This window comes from Ostrea edulis, chromosome 2, assembly GCF_947568905.1.
Source record: "Ostrea edulis chromosome 2, xbOstEdul1.1, whole genome shotgun sequence".
Classification (NCBI taxonomy): domain Eukaryota; kingdom Metazoa; phylum Mollusca; class Bivalvia; order Ostreida; family Ostreidae; genus Ostrea; species Ostrea edulis.
The window spans coordinates 14,772,868-14,795,001 of record NC_079165.1 but is presented as its reverse complement, the minus strand read 5'-3'; the positions used below and the strand labels follow the sequence as shown (position 1 = coordinate 14,795,001).

Here is a 22,134-nt window from a genome sequence, read left to right as displayed (position 1 = left end):
GAAGGCGGGAGGGGGAGGCAGGGACGAGGGTGTGAAGGAAACGGTGATGGCAGGATGGGAGGCAGGGACGAGGGGTGGAGAGGGGTGTGGGGGAAACCGTGAAGGCGGGAGGGGGGAGGGAGGTACAAATTGCAATGTTGTAGTACATGTGTAGCATTATCCCCGGTCTCCACGAGTTCTAGAGAACCCCTGTGTGAAACAGCAGGACTGATGTCGATAGTCTCTGCATTGAATCCTTCTTGCTAAGATTTACAGGGAAAAACATATTGGCAATAGTTTCGTTCGCGCGAGTATATATCATCATGCTACCTTGTGATGATGCCGACGTTATAAGGGTGGCAGATGATCATAAGAAAACATAAATTACCAAAGATTATATTTTTCCATTAGAAGAGTACACTTTACCGGAAGTGCGTAAAAAAAAAAAAACCCTGATGCGACAAGAATCACGCCTTAAATGTTCTCGTCGTGTGACATATTAGCAGTATTCACGCCACCGCGCCAGAAGAACGATTCTCGGTTTTGATGATGTATGCTCATCACAATAGCGAGCCCGGGTCAAGGTCTGTTATGTAATCTATACCAAATATGATTCATAACTCCGGCGTTTAATGTCCCGGATTCCGCAGTTTCGTTAGATGAGTGATAGTCTAAGTCAGCTTCTTTGTTGACCGATGAAAATGATTGCTTATACAGCGATCAATCAAGTTCGCGGTGCCTCTAGAAAAATATTCTATCTTCCACTGCTATCTTAAAATCTCAAATTTCCGTTGCATCAGGATCATCGTCCGGTGGACAGCGGAAGTGACGCAGGGGAGGACTCGTTGTCTTGTGACATTATGGCGGGCTTCAGAGCGTATCGTCATCAATTATGGTGGCAGACTCCGAGTAGGGCTTCAATGCTTCCTTGAGGAGATACTAATCTCAATAATTATACTATGGTGGGACGTCATCTAATGCAAAAAATTGCAAAATGATAAAACATCATGTTATGCTTCAGTCACCTGTTTTAGGCACATCGGATAGACTGGTTTTCGTTACAAAAACTAAATAAAACGATACATGATAATGGGGGGGGGGGGCGCACAATACATACTGAACATTTGGCAAATTACTTTTCAATGTTTTAGTATAGCTTGATTTAGCTGTATCCAGATCCTAAAGCAGTATCAATCTCCTTTATGCAATAAATGAAGTTAGTATGTGATTGGTCTTTCCAATTACCGGGGGAAAGGTTTTATACCAAAACATTTAGAAAAACAGAGAAAAAAAGTAGGCAGCTAATTTGAATATATTTGATTGTATGTATGCTGCAGTTGGGTCAAAAACAAAGTCCTTGGAGTTCATCTAATAAATGAAGTGCAATTGTCGTGGATTTATTGATTGATTGTATATCGTTTAACGTCCCACTCGAAATTTTTCACTCAAAAGGAGACGTCACCATTGCCAGTGAAAGGCTATAAAATTTAGGCCTATGCTGGGCGCTTTATAAGGCCTTTGAGCAGGGAGGGATCTTTATCGTACCACACCTGCTGTGACACGGGGCCTCGGTTGTTGCGGTCTTATCCTAAGTGTTACAACGTCATATCACATGTTTAGCGAAAAATACAAGCGTGTGGCATCTTAATTGATATACAGCTATATCATCTGAATTCTAAGTAGATTGTCACGACACAAAGCCAAAAGACAGATATCCATTTTTGTCTTTCTAAGACGTGGTATGCATCGCATCAGTATTTCGGCCTTGCTTAGTTGTCTCCTTGCATATGATTTATATTCCAAAATCATTTTATATAACAAAATATTCAAATGGAAAATCATTATTTTAAAAAAGGTGTCCATTTTATGCTATTTACAAATATTGTTTCCCTTTTACAGCTAGGACAACGGAATCGCCCTTTGACATTATCGATGGACCCATTTTTCTAACGGAGCCACCTTCTTCTCTTGCATTTGCCAACAGCAAAGGCGCATCCGTCCAGTGTACAGCTCACGGCCGACCCGCTCCTACTCTTGACTGGGTAAAGGACGATGATACACCGGTAGAAGACGTACACGGAATCCTTCAGGTTTTACCCAACAATACGTTGTATTTCCACCCCTTTCAGCGTACTGAATTCCGGAACAATGTACATGCAAATTCCTACAGGTGTATCGCATCCAACAGTGGAGGAAGGATTTCTAGTCGGAGCATGCGCGTTAAAGCTGGTATGAATCATCTCTGAATTTGTAGTCTAAGAATACCATCACAAATCATTGAGGTATATTCCTCTACTTATTATATTAATCTAATGTTAAAAGCATAATCTTGTTTTAAAATAGTATATTTTCACAAAGTCTTGGAGAAAAACCCGATTTAGAAGAAAAAAATTGGATATTCATTTTCTGATAGGATTTTGTGATAGAAAATTTCCATAATTGGAAAACATCCATAACCTCTCAATACATGAAAATTGTAATACCTGTTCAAAACATGGCATGTTCTCAGCCGGATGTGAAATGAATTATTCAGACGAGCATGAATATTCTACTAACTTCCGTTTTGTCGATATCTGACGACGTGGCGCAATCAGCTGCGATATCCATTTATTGCCTCCAAATTAAAACAGCGCTAATTCATGTGAAAATAACATCTTTTATTTCATCACGCCATTAGTAACTAAAGTTTTTTAAGTTTTAAAGTAACATTAATCCGCGGCTGAAAATTGTGATTATCCGCGTTCATCACGAGATGGGAAGAATTGTCGTGGTGAACAGCGCGCTGCCTTTCGGTGACGGAGTCTTTTAATCGCGCGGTTTTATTGTGTTTCTCACTTCTTGGTACAGAACGCGGACCCTAATGGATATTACTGATTAAAACTACTCGTAAAATGTTTGAGTTTAATGTTTTAACCTCCTCACAGAACGCCGTATTTTCAACATAAGAGTTTAAATGTGTGTATTCATAGAATTCGGCTTCGTGTTCGAAGACAAAACCTTTTTTTTTTTTTTACACTGTAACAAAAATCCTTTAAGATACTAAGAGATTACAATTATGCAATTTGAACCACGGAGAATTGACTTTGAAATGGTTGTAGCGATTAATGCTAGCTCATTGCAATTACTATTTGGACTGTAATGTTTCAACTATTCGCTAAAGTAGTATCTCCCGAGCACGACAAGTGATTAAACTATATATAGGTTACATTTATTTCTTATCGTGTTTTCTCAAAAATGATCGAACCTTCTGTCTTTAATCATGCCCTCTGGCTTTATCTTTCAAATGGCTGTTGATGCAGATGGCAGTGACAACGCACTGTCTTTTCCTTGATCATCAGATATCGCTCCAGGTTTTGTAATAATCTGGATCCTTGTTTCAATGGGTCTTTTCCATTTCTCTTATAAGATTTCCCTATTCTTTCCTCGAACCAATAGTTTACCGACTTCAAATCTACTACCCACGTTTAAGCGTAGAGTAAACTGTTTCGTGCAATCCGTTCAATAATTAGCGCACTTTAAATATCATATTTGTGTACATTGTTTGATCATTTTCTTTGGAGTTTGTCTCCGAAATACGGCCGAAATGTAATCAGATCAGCGTAAAATAACATATAATCAATTAATCTATTTGTAATGATGAAGTTTCCCGTTTCAGTTCTGGTGGAAGATTACGTAACGTACAATTTACACCTTAGTGACGTATGGTCTGTCCGGGGAAGTACTGCAGTCTTCAAGTGTACCATCAACCCATTCTTCGTCAAAGATTACATCCACGTGGTCGGCTGGTCCAAGGGCACTAAGCCTATCCATGCAGGTTAGAATCCCTTGTTTTAATCTGGCTTCTATGATTTTAAAGTTCCTTTGACCAAACTACAAAGGATTAGTAAATATTCATTTAGTTTCCATTTTCAACCAGTTGTTCTTTTAATCACGTCTCTCATCGGTGAGACCTGGTTAAGATTACCATAGATAGTAGTTTTATCCTCCAGATTTCCCTTTGCTCCATGAGCATGAGAACCTTAACTAAAGGGAGATTAGAATGAGTCCGGTTTACATAGTAAAATTTGGCCTTTAGATGGATACTTCATCTGTGAGTAATGTACAGCTTTGGAATTTGGCAAACAACGGTTTTGACTCCTTACACGCTTCCTCAAACGTGATCTGATGATGGAGAGAATCGATGAGAAGCACCCGTGGGTAACCGACCATGGGAATTTGGGAGTTGGATGAGAAAATGAGATATATACAATTGGCCTTTCCTTGGAAAGGAAGCTATATAGCACGGAAAAAAATCTGAACTGAAGGGGATCGTCGAGTGCCTTTTGTTGTACTTGCAATCAACATGTACACCGTGATACAAACATTGTCATCTTCTCTTTTGGTCAAATCTACTTGTACCATACAAATGTGCATTACAGCGGAAAAGCACCGGAAGCTAAACTCCGTAAACACAAATTTCAAACTTCAACTTTTAAAGCTGAAATATGGCTTAAATTTTACGACGTCGGCTTAAAACTGCAAACAAACAAAACTTACAGATTTAAGAGACTGGTTGCTGTGGCTCAGTGATGAAAGCGTTCGCTCTGTGGTCGGGAGGTCGTGGGTTCGAGCTACGCTTAAATATTGGCCTCGTCCGACCTAACGAGAGAAAAAAAGTGTAGGTGACTGCTCCTTTGCCAAACGCTCGGCACTTCGAAAAGAAAGTTGCGGGTCTTTCAGAACAGAGGTCACGTGCCGCGGCAGAAACACCCTCGATCGTTGCTACGGTCTTGGACGTCATGCATAGGTCTAAAGTGATACTTCACCTACAGCTGGTGACGTTGCAATATGGATGAAAAATTCTGGAATGAACCAAAAAAAAAAAAACCAACAAAAAAACCAACCCCAAATAAACAATAAAATGAAATACGGGGTTTAAGTTTATAGGTTTGAAACACATAAGTGAAAACTTGTAAGGTAAATGGGATTTAAGTCGGTAACAATTACTCCTACAGGGATTGTTCTGACTAGTGAGAGAGCGTCACGACTACGGCGGCATAGATAGACCTACAATTTACCGCAGTAGTACAAATGTGTACGTATAACACAATTCATACAAGCCTCGTTATGATTTTTTATAAAGAATTTGTCGAAAACACAGACATCATCGTTGTTCGATACTCAGTCCTGTAGGTGGGATGTTCAAATACTAAACGAATACAGCAATCCGTTCTACAAATCAATAACCAATTTTGCAACTGCATAGTATTTATCTTCTGAACGGGCATGGCATGCAAAAACAAACTTCAAAAAGTGGATCATTTATATCTTATAAAGTTTATATTGTAATTCAGCTTAATTATTTAGTGTCAACACTGTCGTTCTTCATTTGTTTTCCAAATTAAGCACCGGGTATGCAAAACTATAGATTTGTACTAATTACTGGTCATTGTACTAATTATGGGTTACTGTGCTAGTTACTGGTAACTTTCCTTAGTTTTCTACAAAATAAGACAGAAATTAATTGTCTTTTATATTGCCAGGCGATCGTGTGAGCATCTTTTCTGACGGGGAACTTCACATCCGGGACATCAGGGATGAGGACCGGTACACACCATACAGGTGTGTAGCGCGAAATATCCTGACGGGTGACGAAAAGTTCAGCAAGACAGCCTATCTACATGTACACGGTAAATCGGTATATTTCAGCGCTCTAGATTCGTGAATCTGATTGGTATTTGTAGCTTCAATAAACACTTCATATTATCTTTATGAGAGTATAACAACATTTAAAATCTATATATCACATTTTCATTCATTGCTCAATACAAAGCTACAACGAGTATACGTTACAATCACTTTATTTTTTTAAAAACCTATTTCTTCAGATCCCCCCACTGGCTGGACGCCTCCAAAAATTGATGACGTCATGACACACGTGACGGTGAACGAAGGAGAGACGGTGGAACTACCATGTGTCGCCAGTAGCAACCCTCTTCCGAAATACCGATGGAGTCTCCACAACAAGGAACTAATCATCGACAGCGTGAGCAAAATTCAGCGGGCTGGAAACCTCATGATTGTTGATGCGAAAGTTACAGATAGCGGTGTTTACACGTGCAATTCCTCAAACAGTCACGGTTCAGCGACCGGAACCACAGATCTTACAGTACAATGTACGTGTTTTTCTTGAAATTAATCATAGCAATACATGTTATGAAAAAACTATATCACATTTCCTTGGCTTTGATATGATTTGTTTGATGGATATGTGGGAGGATTACAAAATTGAAATTATGTTTTAATCATGAAGGAATCATGACGCTTTGTCATTCTTCTTATTAAATGCATATTCATATAAAGGGTCTGCATTGTCTCTGTTAATGCAATATTAATGAGTGGTTTTGACGACATGAAGACTTCCAAATAACACTGAATGAGATATTTGAAGATGGTAGCACATGGATCTACATAGATGATACAAATGAAGTGAATTCAAAACAAGCTAGGAATAAGGGTATAGGATTAGGAAGAGCACATTCTCCAGTCTGTTTGAAAATTTGATGTCTTCACCTTTCAGATTCTCTCTCGGCAACCATTGACCCTCAGCAGCAGAAGGTGGATTCCAACCAATCAGCAGTCTTCAACTGTACGGTGTTAGGTCATCCAATCAAATCGGTGTTCTGGTTAAAAGATGGCTTCAAAATTACACCTAATCAAAAAATAACAATCAAAGACCAATCGGTGCTGACAATTCACAGCGTGAATAAAAAGGATCAGGGGATGTACCAGTGTGTTGTACAGAACGAGGAGACAAGTAGTCAGGGAACCTCTCAGCTTCTACTTGGAGGTAAACGCATAATAATCTCCATGATGCACTGTCCGTATACATCTAAACCTGTGAGAATAAAAATAAATACGCATTGTCCAGTTTATGATGTTTCGGTATAACTATATATACACATGTAGTGTGTGTGTGCGTGCGTGTGTTAACGCCTTCCTTTTGCAATACAACGCCTTTAATTTACGTTATTACGCGGGGGCGTTGTTTTCGCGTTATTACGCCTATGAAGTTCATATGATCCTAATACGCTTAAAATTACATTTATTAGCTTGTTTCATATGATCCTAATTCGCTTAAAATTACATTTATATGTTTCTTTCATATGACCCTAATACGCTTTCATATTCATTGGATTGGCTTCACGCGTCATTGTACGATGGTATGACAACTGTAACTAAGAAACACGCTAAAACGACATAGCATTATATAGCAATGTGTAAATAAACTAAAATCTTCAATCTGAATATAATTGCAGTTTGTCATTCAACTGCTTCACCAAATTTCATTCAACTTTATGTTCTAGCCATGTAATTCAAGACCTTTAATGAATCCAAAAGCGGATTGACAAAAGGTTCGCCGAGTCCACTCGGAACTATTTTCATCATACATTGTGATTCTCATTTATTGCTGTATTAACGAGGTCGAACACTCCTTCTTAGAATAAACATTTGCATAACTAGATTAAGAGCACCGTATGTTTTACGACCCTCAACAATTGACGTCGCGGTGAAACGATGGAGACATTGTCAAATAAGTTAATGTTTCAATTTAGACATGACGTTTACAAAATTAACGGTTCATTTTTTGTTGTTGAAAGATTTATCGACAAGCTTACTATATCGGTTTACTTGAACGATAAACAACTTTCTTTTATAGCCAGATTTAAATAAATACTTACGTCAATAATCTTTTGTAGCGGCCCATCCTACCTTTGTGGAGACATTCATCGATCAGTACGTCCAGAGAGGACAAAAAACGTCCATCCGTTGTATAGCGACCGGCAACCCTACCCCATCCATCGCCTGGAAGCTTGACGGTCAGGATCTCAAAGAAAACTCTGACATCAAATTCCGGAGCTTCCTCAATCCAGACGGTGACGTAGTAAGCTACGTCAACATCTCAAGCGTCCATCTTCAATATGGCGGCGAGTACCAGTGCATTTCATCCAATGAGGTTGGGACGATTCATCACGTGGGTCAAATGTTTGTATATGGTACGTTCTCGTCAAATTGACCACAGACAAATATTGGATATTAAAATCTTAAGAGAAAACTGAGGAAAATGTGCTTGAGTGCATTTTGTGTGAAGCGTTCTACTTAACAAGAACTATTTCATATTAGTCTTAGCGCACGATAAAAAAAAAACACCACACAATTATTTAGCTTATCTAAAAATAACTGGAAGCATGTTATAAATTCATGATTATATAATGATATATAGTAGCGATAGAAGGTGAACATATATATACAGGATCGAATTACAATATATGTGTCTTCTGTGGGCACCCATGTTTTGAAGAGTATATCTATAGTTTCTACTTACCATTACAATTTCTAAGTATATAATATTTATAAGTAACACTCAGGAGGTATGTGCTGTAATATTAGGCTTGGGATATTAATGCATAAATGGAAGGACGTTCGCACCATAAAGAGAACAGTATTTCTTCCCCTTGATCTGGTACGAAATTATTTTCGTACCTTAAGGAGGAATAACATACAGAGAAGTCTGAAGTGGATGGAAAGTGGGGGATATGTACAATAATATAATGAAACTTTAAATTTTACCTTATTTAGTTTTTTAAAAAAGCAGTTTTATTAGAAAGTAATCTGAAAAATATTAAAAGCCCTGCTAGACTCGAACCCAAGATCTACGGATCAGCAGTTAACAGGTAAACCCAGCTAGGTAATTAGATTTGAAAGGAATACACGTGTATTGCTGATACTTATTCGAAAGTAAGTTCGCCATTATGACGATGTGTTATTTCAATGTTACATGTTCGGACGGCGCTTTGTAACATTTATTTCTCAGTGGTAGTGTTCATAACTACGTCCAACATAGTAACACGCTACGCATGGGAGATTTTTCTATCATGCCTGTCCAAAATTAGTAAGTTCTTAACTTAAAACCATTTGATATAGAAATCAATTTTTGTACGTGAAGACAATAATATAATTTTGCTTCATTCAGAGCCTCTGGGTAGGTTTTCTAACACAAATATTAATAACAAAAGTTTATAAATCTTTTATCTTCTTCTGTCATTGAAATAGTAAATCACAATTTTGCAATAAAAATGTTTGACACCAAAATGACAGCTAGTTTTGCTTTAAATCTGATCGAGTTAAATTCCATAAAGTGTATAACTTATATAGATTGATATAAACACATGTTTTTTATTCCTAGGGTAGTATCCAATTACTATGCTTATATAGCTTTTATTTAGAGGCAGATTCGCGCTAATGTCCAATGCATACATGTAATACAGGCACATAGATTTGTGTAAATCTCCTTTGCTCGTAGTTGCAGTCATTTAAAAATTATTCAATGTTGCTTTGAAGTCCAAATTGTATATTAGGGAAGAATATGTGTATATATGATCCTATAGATTACATACAATATACGCTTCGTGAATAGCTGCAGGTCCGTAGCTCTCTGGGAAAATATTGGGACAGAATGTGAAAAAGAAGAATGGTTTACTTACACGAAGGACACATGGGTTTGTCAGTCTGGATAAGACTGAATTTTCTTTTTGAATGAGCATTATGTCTATTTTAGGTGTACCATACGTTAGGCCAATGAAGAACGTCACGGCAACCGCTGGAGAAAATTTATCAATTCGATGTTACGTCGCTGGGTACCCCGTGTCCCAAGTCACGTGGTCAAAAGGTGAGTATATTTCTGCTTCTATCTATTCTGAGCATCTCAATCTTATTGTACATCACGCGCTAATCCGCAAGTTTTCCCCATGTTGATCCATGCTGGGAATTCTTTTGATTTGTTAATGTGGGGTATCAAACATTTTACATCAAGAATATTGCATGAAAATTTAGCAAAATGTGCATTTTGACAGGAACTCTCTCTTGATTTGCGCATGCTCCAGGATGTAAACGTTAAAAAAAATCGTGATAATATTTATGAATTAATGAATTCGTGTTCTCTATAAACTGGATATCTGATCGTTGACATAATGACATTAAATAAAATGCATACAAAAATCTATAATGCTTCTCCTTATTAAAGATTAATTAATCTACTACACGCATTTCCGGAAAATAGTCGTGGATGGTTTTGTTTACTATGGAGGAACTCAGATTTCTCGTGCAGGAAACCGGGAAATTTTGAAGCGATTTTAGCTAACCTACTTCTTGATTTACGTGCATGACATTATTTGTGAATGAAAACTTAACATAAGGGTGCTTTTTGTTGATTTTTTAAAACCTAACGTGAAAAGCTGTTTAATAAATCCGGACAACTTTTCAAAGCATTTCTTCACACCGTGTAGGGCACAAAAATCTTTTTAGAGCACAGACCCCATTTTGGGCCTGTGTGGATTGATTGTTTAGAGATAGACAAATTTTCTAAATTTTGGAATGAATGTTTCGAAACTTTATGATGTATAAATTTCAAAATTTTATTTCAGATAGAGAGTCAAATATTCTTCCACAGAATCACAGACAAAAAGTTGTCAACGAAACGCTCTTTATTGAGAAGGTCCAAAAGACTCACGATATTGGACAATACATCTGCACTGCGAAAAACTCCAATGGTCAGGGAATGAGCAGCAATGTTTATGTCAGTGTGCTGGGTAGGTGTTACTAGTCAGCCGGGTTCAGTCGCCGGTGGCCAGATTATGAGATAATTCAGTTGGTAGAGCACCTGACAAGAGATTCAGGGAGCAGGGGTTCAAGTCCCAGTTTGGACCATTGCAATTTCTCCCTTTCTGTTACACTATGAATGTAAGCACAGCTGATTGAATCACTATATTAATTATTTCCATTGTCATGGCTTTTGAGAAGTCTCACTTCTATCATTTTTGTAGGACACTCTAGACATGCAGGTACATATTACCTGTGTCTGACAATTTTTTTTGCATATGTACGTCGTGTTAATCCTGTTGATTAAATATGTTGATATATCGATATGTATGTCATGAATATCATTTGTAGCAAATTTTCAAAGTAATTTACCCAATTCATTAAGATATAAAACATTATTCAGTATGAAATAATTGTTATATAATTATTGCATCATAACTATTTATAGAAGCATGTCACAAAGCCAGTTGTGGACTGCTCTCCCTTTAAGTATTATTGCAGGTAAACAAATTTGTATGCACATCATGCAGTTTCGATTGGCCAGTTGATAAACTTGCAGCGTAACACTTTGGTTGTCGAGGAATAAAAAAGCTCTTTCGCTGTAGATACACCTTCTGCTGTTGGTTCTTATTGATTTCAGGCAAAGCAAGTCGACAGTTATTGACACATTTATTTCTGTAGATAGGAACTGGGTCAACTAAAAACAAATAAATCACTCTAGATTATAAAAATTTCAATGTGGCAATTCTTTATAGTGGAAAGTCAGTATAACATCGCAATTCTATGTGAATTTCCTCAGGCCAATTTCAAATTATATGTCTTTGACTTGAGACTTCTGGGCAATCTAGACATTGAAACGTAATTTGTTAGGTTGTTTTGTAAAGTCATAAAGTTAAGCGGGTATCAGGGATGTGAATAAACAGTATGATTGCTACATGATGTATCTCCAGAGAATTTGAACACCGATGCCTTATTAACAGTACTCTGTATGTCTCCTTCACGTCCTGATCTCTAAACAAGCTCAGTTGTAACAAGATGTCTTACTGTGACCCAAATCATCTGTCATCTCCCTAATTAAAGCAGACTTTGGTGCAAAGACCCGAGCTGGGATTCATAAACAATCTAGAATTTTTTAAGAATTGTTTTATGAATGAAACTTTAAGATAAAAAAAACACACTCTAGTGTTATTTAAGTATGTTTTATTGATTTAAGAAATTTCTTGTACTTTTAAGCATAACTTTATAAATCCTGGTCCTGGTTATTAGTAAATAGTATCTAGAGGATCTTCAGGACACAATTTTATCTTCTGCAACATTAGATTAGGTGTAAATCAGGTGTAAAATTATGACAGTTCTGTTGTCTTAACTCATAAAAAACAGAAATGGGAGCAGTTTGAGCCTCCTATCTAGGTTACTGCTGACCTGCAGAAAGAAAATAATTGATATCAAACTATGAGTGGCTTAGCGTACAGCACCGTTTTGTGCTATTGATTGATCAGAGCTGTTTTTATGCCCTGTTGAAGGTGAATATTAAAGGAGACCTGCTATTGCTGATATGAAATATTATATGATCTGTTCATATCTTTACATGACTCACAATGTGTCCCTCTCTATAAATCTTCCAAAAGAGGACATGATTTTTCTAAACAGTTGGCTGCCTTGCTTTTGTGTTGCTGGTGATTAACAGCAGCAGGCCTCTACCAGATGGAAAAGAATGCAATATGCTATATTTAATTTTTAATAGGTGTAAATATCCCAGATCCTGCTCTGTTATAGTACAGCAATAATCAATCCCAGACATCACATATTTGTGGTGGTGTAGTTTCAGTGTAAAGAGATCTTTGATGATATTAACGATGACAAAAATCTTGAGTATGACGAATATAAAAATTCCGGGGATGACAACATATTGACATTTAAAATCATATTTTATTACATATTTTACAATCCCCATGGTGAAGATCACAAGCATACTACTCATGTCATATTTCATTTTTTGAAAAAGAATATGGTCAAACACGTGATAATTCTCTTTCATGATTTAAATGCATGTTTGATGTGCATGTAAAGAAAAACTTACATTACTGTATTCATCCGTTTGAGCACAAAGGGGCATAAAAAATTAGAAAAGGGGGTCGGTTATTTAGCATTATTTCCAGTGAAATTTTGACTTTGAGAAATGCTTTGTAGATGGGTTTGATCGGTGGTGGCCAGATAGCTCCATTGGTAGAGCACCTGATTAGAGATTCAGGGGACTCTGGTTTGAATCCCGGTTTGTTCCATTGCATTTTCTTGGCCTTCCTGTTACTTTTGGTGTCGTTAACCACCCCTGAATTTCAGGTGAAAGTCCTGCCAGGGGCAAAAAGAATCTGGGCTCTGTGTCTTTGATGGTGAAGGCAATTTAAAGAGGGAGGAATGTGTCGGTCAGCCATGTTTGATCGCCAGTGGCCAGATAGCCAGTTGGTAGAGCACCTGACGAGAGATTCATGGGGCCCGGTTTTGAATTCCGGTCTCGTCCATTGCATTTTCTCCCTTCCTGTTGCAGTTTAAATGAATACAAAATTCTAAATGAGTTATTGTCATACTTTCTGTAATGATAATTCAATCCACTCGGGTCTTATTTATTGATTTATTATTTAAAATCATCAAAACGACAACATAAATTCACAAAGATTCAGTATAGCTGTTAGCAGTACATGGTAAGTTATACTGTATTTTAATAATGGGAAGGTGATCTTAACTTCATGAGTTGGAAAAAGTCAGAGAGGGGGATGCTTATAGGAATAGAGGCACTCAGTAGGATGAATACGGTAGCAAGCATTTCTCTTTGGTTGCCGTCAACAAACATAATACGTATATTGACATAATTACCTGTTTCTGTGGTATTTACACAAAATTCTGCTTGCAGAGCCCCCTATGATTGACCCCTTTCGATTTCCAAGAAAGAAACAAGGCGACAGAATCGTTGTGTCCTGTGTGGTCAGTACTGGTGACCAGCCATTGGAGATTGCATGGACCAAAGATGGAGATAATATTCCCCCAGACATGGGGATTCAAATACAGGTACATTCTATATATATAGGACAGAGAAAGTTCTGGCAGAAAATTAAGACGTGGATGTGGAGAATATTTTTTGAAATATTTTTGCATTATTTTTTAAATGATTATATTAAATAATTTTGCATCAAGTCCCTGATTAATCTTGAATTTGATGTAGAAGCTGAATTCCTACATGACAATGCTGATCATTGGAGATGCCAACCCCAAACACAACGGAAACTACACATGTCAAGCCAGCAATGCAGCCGCCATCACAAACTACACCGCTACGCTACATGTAGATGGTGAGTCTATATATACACCGGTACGCTTGTAATTTAGCACTTTCGAGAAGAAAATTGACAAATTGACTGCTAATTTATGGTTTGTGCTAAGATATGAAATCCTTTGTTCATCTATTATCATAAAACACAGATATAGCACTCATTCATAATTACACCAAATACGTATCAGCTCTGAACTTGATTGAACTAAATGCACTTAATTAAGTAAACATAGAGAGCAGTACTAAAGGTCATGCGATGTCTTGTGGACAAATGTACATTAAAAAAAAATCCCAATCTCTGATGTACAGTAAAACCTGTCTAAACCGACACACACTCTGCTGTCCCTATCTATATATACAGTAAAATCTGTCTAATCCAACATTCTGCTGTCCCTATCTATAGATACAGTAAAACCTGTCTAATCTGACATACACTCTGCTGTCCCTATCTATAGATACAGTAAACCTGTCTAATCCGACATACACTCTGCTGTCCCTATCTATATATACAGTAAAACCTGTCTAATCCGACACACACACTCTGCTGTCCCTATCTATAGATACGGTAAAACCTGTCTAATCTGAAATACACTCTGCTGTCCCTATCTATATATACAGTAAAACCTGTCTAATCCGACACACACTCTGCTGTCCCTATCTATAGATACAGTAAAACCTGTCTAACCCGACATACACTCTGCTGTCTCTATCTATAGATACAGTAAAACCTGTCTAACCCGACATACACTCTGCTGTCTCTATCTATAGATACAGTAAAACCTGTCTAACCCGACATTCACTCTGCTGTCCCTATCTATAGATACAGTAAAACCTGTCTAACCCGACATACACTCTGCTGTCTCTATCTATAGATACAGTAAAACCTGTCTAACCCGACATACACTCTGCTGTCTCTATCTATAGATACAGTAAAACCTGTCTAACCCGACATACACTCTGCTGTCTCTATCTATAGATACAGTAAAACCTGTCTAACCCGACATTCACTCTGCTGTCTCTATCTATAGATACAGTAAAACCTGTCTAACCCGACATACACTCTGCTGTCCCTATGTACATATACAATGGAACCTGTCTAATCCGACATGCATTGGGGGAAAATCTTTTTGTTAAAATACACTGTGTGTCAGGATAAACAGTGTAAAAAACAATGAAAATATGAAAGTCATGGTCGGAATGCCCAGTGAAACAGATTGCACAGGTGTCAGATTAGGCAGTTTTCACTGTATAACTTTTTCAGAAATAATTATGTAGTAATGCCCAATTGTGATTCTGACACCTTTCAATTTTTGTTCTCAGTGCCCCCTCGATGGGTGATGGAGCCTGGGGACTCGTTTGTGATTCTGAAGAAATCCGTGGCACTGGACTGCCTTACTACAGGGACACCTGAACCAATCATCACCTGGCAAAAGGCACTCGGTCAGTGTTTGTTGGATGCCCTTCCTGCTTATCTATGATGCTCAAATTTTGAAATATTGGAGTTTCTTCTTAAATGATAAATACCAAGTTTTTCAAATATGTTTCTAAGTTCTAGTTATGAATTGAGTTAAATTGTCTAACATAACAGGATTTAAATGAAATTCTCTCCATGTCATCATGGTCATTCGTAAAATCTCTAAGCTTCCTATAATCATTGTTTTTGTGTGCTTTGATTTCATTTGTAAATGTAATTTGGGGTTTGTTGGCACTGCATTGGGGATCAGCACTTTGTAGCTCTGGAATCAGGGTTATGTTTTTTATTTTGTTTGTATATATATATATTTTTGGTAATTCTGTGTGAGGGATTTAGCTTTTATGTCTTCTAGGCAATAGACCAGGGCGCTACCGAAAGATAAACTATGTAACAGATGACAGTGCCACAACAGCCTCGAAGCAGCTGCTTAGCAACGGGACTCTGATCATCAGGGGAGCCAGAGAAGAGGATCATGGGTATTATCTCTGTCACTCCGTTAACGATGTTGGTCCAGGACTCAGTAAGGTCATCTTCCTCCGAGTTCATGGTACGTTTATGGCTGATCACCATCTGAATTGAAGGTATTCAATGTGTAATGATCATATTTCATATCTAATAAATGGATGTTGGGATTTTGGTAATTATGGTATAAATTTGAAGAGTTTATTAAACAAAAATACTCCATTGTAGGAATTTACAAAATTTTGTTTACTGCTTGATTTATTTCACTTAGAATTCTACATTGAAGTCTATGGGAAGAGCAAGTTTCATTAAAAAAATTTTTTAAAGAAATTATATTTTTATATGAATCTCTGGGTAAAAAGTTACATAAACTTTCTCTTTATGAAAATATGAAATAAAATTATTTATTTACCGCACATGTTTTAAGAAAATTGGATTTTTCTGATCTTTACCAAGGGTGGATAACTCTTTCAAAAAGTCTCAAATGCAAAAAGACCAGTTTCTAATCATTTACCAGTCATAATCATTACTTAATAACCGATTAGACATTGAAGTGACTTGTCATATACCGTGGAAGCAGTTGAACTTGTGGGAGCCAGTTTTGTGTGGATTGTCCGGATTTTATATTTCCGTTGCGATGTGACATAGTAGATTTGATTTCTGTACATGGAAACATTGTATAGATTATGTGTTTCATTGTGGTTTGAAATTCATGGGATAGGGGTATACCCATGAAATCCAGGAAATTCGAGCCTCTGCGATTCTAATGATTCCTAACAACAGTGGATTAGTTCGTTTTCTTCACGGAGATTTTTTATGATTCAGGGGGAAAGTTTTTTCTTATATATACACTGTATCGCAATTTGCTTGTAAGTTTCCTGTTTGTGTTTGAAATTAACATTGATTTGTATCAGTATTTGTTTGAAATTAACGTTGATTTGTATCAGTTTTTGTTTGAAATTAGTTTTTGTTTGACATTAACGTTGAATTGTTTCAGTTCCTGCCCGTTTTGATGAAGTAGAGAAGAATTACACTGTAATTAAGGGTCAGAACAAGACAATGGACTGCCAGGCGATCGGAGACCAGCCTTTGTCTGTCACCTGGAGCTTCAACTCCCAGACCCTCAGCACTACCAGTATGACCAGGTGTGTAGAAAACATAATGCTGTCAGATTAAAACAGAAGGTTCCAGGGTGGTCTCTACTGTTTTGGGGGACAGGGTTCCAGATCTCTTTCAAGGGAAATTTATCAGAATTTTTTTATTCAAATTGGAATTTATTAATTAACATACAGTTAATCACTCAAGTTTTTCTGTCAGTTTAAGAGTTTGTTTTCATTTTTGAAAAAGGTGAAGTCCAAGACAGATTCTCATTCAGTAATGGCCCCCACCCACCCCCAATCCTCATCAAAGTACATGAAGTCTAGTCTGAAATCTCTGTATTATGATGATAGGTAATCATTTTAAGAATGCACCTTGCTTGCAATGTCTCAGAATTGGAAATTTCTAGACTTGTAATTGTTTTGGATATTTTTCATTTTGGAAGGGTCCTTTTATTGGACCCATTTCAGGGAGATTGATGGCCCTGGGTTTGCTTTCTGAGGTTTCTTAACAGATTTTTTTTATGCCTTACTTTGAGGAATTTTATACGTTGTTGCAAAATTATGCAAGAATAAAGTTTTGTTAATGTAAAATAATTTACAGTATATATGCATTACTGCCTGCCTGATAACTATGAGGATCCGTAGCTTTATGATTGTCATTAAACCTCATTGGCTGGTTGTACATAGAAGATGACATGTATTCATTTTCATTTCAAAGGGTTAAGGATCACAGGACAATATTACTTTGCTTATTCCATTTGTTGTCTGACTTGCAACTAGAGAACCCTTTTCCTGAAATCAAAGTTCATAGACGGAATGAACATGACTAGTAAATGACAAGTAATGATTTTCAGGTCAGAGGTGAATACATTTCTACATGTGGATTGGAGGAATTAATAATCATTGTTTACAATATAACATTTTCTTATTGATGTAGAACAGCATCTTTATGAGGGTCCAAATCATCAAAGACTGTCAGTTCTCTTGTTTCCACACCTACTTGTAGACGTTGTGAGATTAGTAGTCGAGTTGATTTTGTAGGAGACTATTCACCACCAGAGAGACGTTGAGAGATTAGTAGTCGAGTTGATTTTGTAGGAGACTAATCACCACCACTGAGACGTTGAGAGATTAGTAGTCGAGTTGATTTTGTAGGAGACTAATCACCACCAGAGAGACGTTGTGAGATTAGTAGTCGAGTTGTAGGAGACTAATAACCACCAGAGAGACGTTGAGAGATTAGTAGTCAAGTTGATTTTGTAGGAGACTAATCACCACCAGAGAGACGTTGTGAGATTAGTAGTCGAGTTGTAGGAGACTAATCACCACCAGAGAGACGTTGAGAGATTAGTAGTCGAGTTGATTTTGTAGGAGACTAATCACCACCAGAGAGACGTTGAGAGATTAGTAGTCGAGTTGATTTTGTAGGAGACTAATCACCACCAGAGAGACGTTGAGAGATTAGTAGTCAAGTTGATTTTGTAGGAGACTAATCACCACCACTGAGACGTTGAGAGGGAAGCTGTCCACCCTGACCCTGCGACCCACAGAGAGAGGGGACACGGGTTTCTATGTCTGTACAGCCAAAAACAAGTTTGCTAATGCTGTCCTGGCCATGAGACTGGTGGTTTTAGGTAAGATATTGAAACAGTGCATTGTTTTTTTTTATGAGACTGGTGGTTTTAGGTAAGATATTGAAACAGTGCATTGTTTTTTTCTGAGACTGGTGGTTTTAGGTAAGATATTGAAACAGTGCATTGTTTTTTTTTATGAGACTGGTGGTTTTAGGTAAGATATTGAAACAGTGCATTGTTTTTTTATGAGACTGGTGGTTTTAGGTAAGATATTGAAACAGTGCATTGTTTTTTTTTATGAGACTGGTGGTTTTAGGTAAGATATTGAAACAGTGCATTGTTTTTTTTTATGAGACTGGTGGTTTTAGGTAAGATATTGAAACAGTGCATTGTTTTTTTTATGAGACTGGTGGTTTTAGGTAAGATATTGAAACAGTGCATTGTTTTTTTTATGAGACTGGTGGTTTTAGGTAAGATATTGAAACAGTGCATTGTTTTTTTTATGAGACTGGTGGTTTTAGGTAAGATATTGAAACAGTGCATTGTTTTTTTTATGAGACTGGTGGTTTTAGGTAAGATATTGAAACAGTGCATTGTTTTTTTTCTGAGACTGGTGGTTTTAGGTAAGATATTGAAACAGTGCATTGTTTTTTTCTGATCATGCTCTGTGTTAGCTCCATGTATTATGATATTATGTGTGTTTATGAGTTATAGTGTCATACATATTGACATTATTTGTGTTTTTAGAACCTCCAGAGCCCCCTCTGAACCTGACCTTGGTCAAGAAGACCAGTCACACTATCAAGGTGAGATGGCAGGCTCCCTATGATGGAAACAGCCCCATACAGTTCTATGCAGTGCAGTACAAAGTACAGAGAGGTCAGGGTTCATGTCAACAATAAACAGATAGTGTTATGTCAGTAACAGTTTATTTCTAGTCCTACAGCTGATGATGTTAGCATATTTTATTCACCTGGTATTATACATGTGCGTACGAGAATAAGCTTTGTGATAAATTATATTTTTTGCAATAGGAAAAATAAAGATATTGCAAAACAAATCTTTGCAGACAAAAAATTGTTGAAATTGACAAATTACTCAACAGAGTTATGGATTTATCCACAATATTTTTTTTAATTCAATTGCATCATTATGCAATTTTCTGTTTTAAGCTGTGTGGCAAGGTGTAATATCCAACGTAACGGTGAGCTCCCAACATCTAATCACGTCAATTTCTGCCCTGCATCCAGCCTACGTGTACGAGGTTCGAATCGTGGCTAACAACTCCATCGGATATGGTAATGCAAGTGAAAGCCTCCTTATTAAGTTAGATGAAGAAAAACCTTCAGGGCCACCTACTGAGGTCAAGGTCAGGGCTATCGGGTCGGAGTCCTTGAAGATATCATGGATGGTAATGCATCTTCTATAAATAATTTATTTGATTCAATATGAAGTTTAAGAACCTTCTGAAGTTTAGAATTTGTAAGAGGATTGTGATTATCTTTTTTTTTATTTGTGTACCTTTGGAATTTACAGCCTCCGCTTCCAGAGAATCAAAATGGAGAAATCAAGGGTTACTACATCGGGTACAAGGAGAGGGATAGCCAGTCTCGTTTTATCTACATCACGAAATCCATCAGCGAGGACTTCCTACCAGAGGTGGATATTCACAATCTGGAGAAGTTTACTGAGTATACTGTTCACATCCAGGCGTACAACCAGAAGGGGCGGGGTCCCCCGTCCCCGGACAGCCAGGTCTTCACCCTGGAGGATGGTCAGTCAAGTATATTATCTTCACTGAGAATGGTGTCACTGTAAACATAGAAACTTGTATATTGTTCAGTTCTTTGATCCGTGTGAAGTACTGAGTGCAGGGTTATAATGGATGTGTTTTGTATTAGTGTGTATTTAGGGAGATATTCATGTACAAAGTTCATTCTATTGTATTTAATGCAAATCCCCCCACCCCCCACTGTTATTTGAATATACACAGTAAAAACACCTGTTGAATTACTAATTAGTGTGGAGCATTGATGTGTAGGGAACAATGAATTTGTCACATTTATAAAAACCAATTATAATAGTACGTGATAATGTTGAAAGTTTGTTTTGTGTGTTCAGTTCCTAGTCAGCCCCCACAAGGAGTGCAGGCCACGGCCATCAATTCCCGCAGCATCAAGGTCGTGTGGTCCCCACCTCCACTCTTCACTCTCCATGGAATTCTACAGGGCTACAAAATCTACTACAAACCTGTCCGATTTGATGAAGGTAAATTACATACCTGTCCGATTTGATGAAGGTAAATTACATACCTGTCAGATTTGATGAAGGTAAATCCATATACCTGTCCAATTTGATGAAGGTAAATTACATACCTGTCCGATTTGATGAAGGTAAATCTATATACCTGTCCGATTTGATGAAGGTAAATTACATACCTGTCCGATTTGATGAAGGTAAATCTATATACCTGTCCGATTTGATGAAGGTAAATTACATACCTGTCAGATTTGATGAAGGTAAATCTATATACCTGTCCGATTAGGTGAAGATAAATTACATACCTGTCAGATTTGATGAAGGTAAATCTATATACCAGTCCGATTAGGTGAAGATAAATTACATACCTGCCAGATTTGATGAAGGTAAAAGTATATATACCTGTCTGATACTGTTGCCAAATTTTGTTGGAATTGTTTTGAGGTTCAATGTTTGATAAAGTACTCTATGATTGGACAAATATTTAGATTTAAAAATAATGATCTCTAAACATTTCTTGCTTTGTGATTTGTGTTTATTGGCAGTTGGAATGGTATGTGTATTAAGTAGTGTATTTCTGTGATGAGAGTTGTGTATTTCTGTAGATGAGAGTTGTGTATTTCTGTGATGAGAGTTGTGTATTTCTGTAGATGAGAGTTGTGTATTTCTGTAGATGAGAGTTGTGTATTTCTGTGATGAGAGTTGTGTATTTCTGTAGATGAGAGTTGTGTATTTCTGTAGATGAGAGTTGTGTATTTCTGTGATGAGAGTTGTGTATTTCTGTGGATGAGAGTTGTGTATTTCTGTAGATGAGAGTTGTGTATTTCTGTGGATGAGAGTTGTGTATTTCTGTAGATGAGAGTTGTGTATTTCTGTGGATGAGAGTTGTGTATTTCTGTGATGAGAGTTGTGTATTTCTGTTGTAGATGAGAGTGATGCCAATGCTGTTGTAGCATCAGAGCTTCAGGCCACCATTACCGGTCTCTCTAAATACACAAACTACAGTCTCCAGGTGCTAGCCTTTACCAGGAAGGGGGAGGGTGTCCGCTGCAACCCTTTGTTTGTCCTGACACAACAAGATGGTAGGTAACGTTGGAGTAGCAATAGACTAGGTGAGATAACCGCCTTTTCTGACCTTAAACTATGATTATTCCATTGTTGAAAAAGTCAAAAATGAAAATGGTGATTTGTTTTTTCAAAAAGTAATTCCCAGTATGAAATGTTATGTCACATATTTGGAATTTCTTTTCTAAATACCCTTTTCTTGAAAGATGTAAATTTTTAATTCCTGAAAATCATAGGCATCATGCAACACCCAAAGTG

The 22,134-nt window shown here is 37.3% G+C and overlaps 1 protein-coding gene and 1 long non-coding RNA gene across 4 annotated transcripts in view; one reads left to right on the top strand and one right to left on the bottom strand.

The window, feature by feature from the left end:
- The window catches only part of LOC125679422 (cell adhesion molecule DSCAM-like), a 56,315-nt gene that overhangs the window by 16,579 nt on the left and 17,602 nt on the right, over window positions 1–22,134 (top strand). For both annotated transcript variants that reach the window (XM_056156173.1, XM_048918646.2), the window contains exons 2-20: window positions 1,879–2,208; window positions 3,635–3,793; window positions 5,502–5,648; window positions 5,847–6,134; window positions 6,539–6,808; window positions 7,719–8,015; window positions 9,578–9,688; window positions 10,443–10,607; window positions 13,526–13,680; window positions 13,835–13,961; window positions 15,263–15,382; window positions 15,769–15,963; window positions 16,876–17,023; window positions 18,464–18,612; window positions 19,300–19,431; window positions 19,725–19,963; window positions 20,089–20,326; window positions 20,674–20,820; window positions 21,738–21,893. In XM_056156173.1, the coding sequence (XP_056012148.1) occupies window positions 1,879–2,208; window positions 3,635–3,793; window positions 5,502–5,648; window positions 5,847–6,134; window positions 6,539–6,808; window positions 7,719–8,015; window positions 9,578–9,688; window positions 10,443–10,607; window positions 13,526–13,680; window positions 13,835–13,961; window positions 15,263–15,382; window positions 15,769–15,963; window positions 16,876–17,023; window positions 18,464–18,612; window positions 19,300–19,431; window positions 19,725–19,963; window positions 20,089–20,326; window positions 20,674–20,820; window positions 21,738–21,893 (3,573 nt within the window). The remainder of the gene's footprint in view (window positions 1–1,878; window positions 2,209–3,634; window positions 3,794–5,501; window positions 5,649–5,846; window positions 6,135–6,538; window positions 6,809–7,718; window positions 8,016–9,577; window positions 9,689–10,442; window positions 10,608–13,525; window positions 13,681–13,834; window positions 13,962–15,262; window positions 15,383–15,768; window positions 15,964–16,875; window positions 17,024–18,463; window positions 18,613–19,299; window positions 19,432–19,724; window positions 19,964–20,088; window positions 20,327–20,673; window positions 20,821–21,737; window positions 21,894–22,134) is intronic.
- LOC125679424 (uncharacterized) lies at window positions 2,624–7,960 on the bottom strand. Of its 2 annotated transcripts, XR_007371821.2 has the most exons (4): window positions 7,701–7,838; window positions 6,748–6,856; window positions 4,516–6,641; window positions 2,624–3,849 (listed from the first exon to the last, which is right to left on the bottom strand). It is a non-coding gene; the product is annotated as an uncharacterized LOC125679424 (long non-coding RNA). The 2 variants fall into 2 exon arrangements; XR_008800474.1 differs by having other exon boundaries at window positions 4,516–6,856; window positions 7,701–7,960.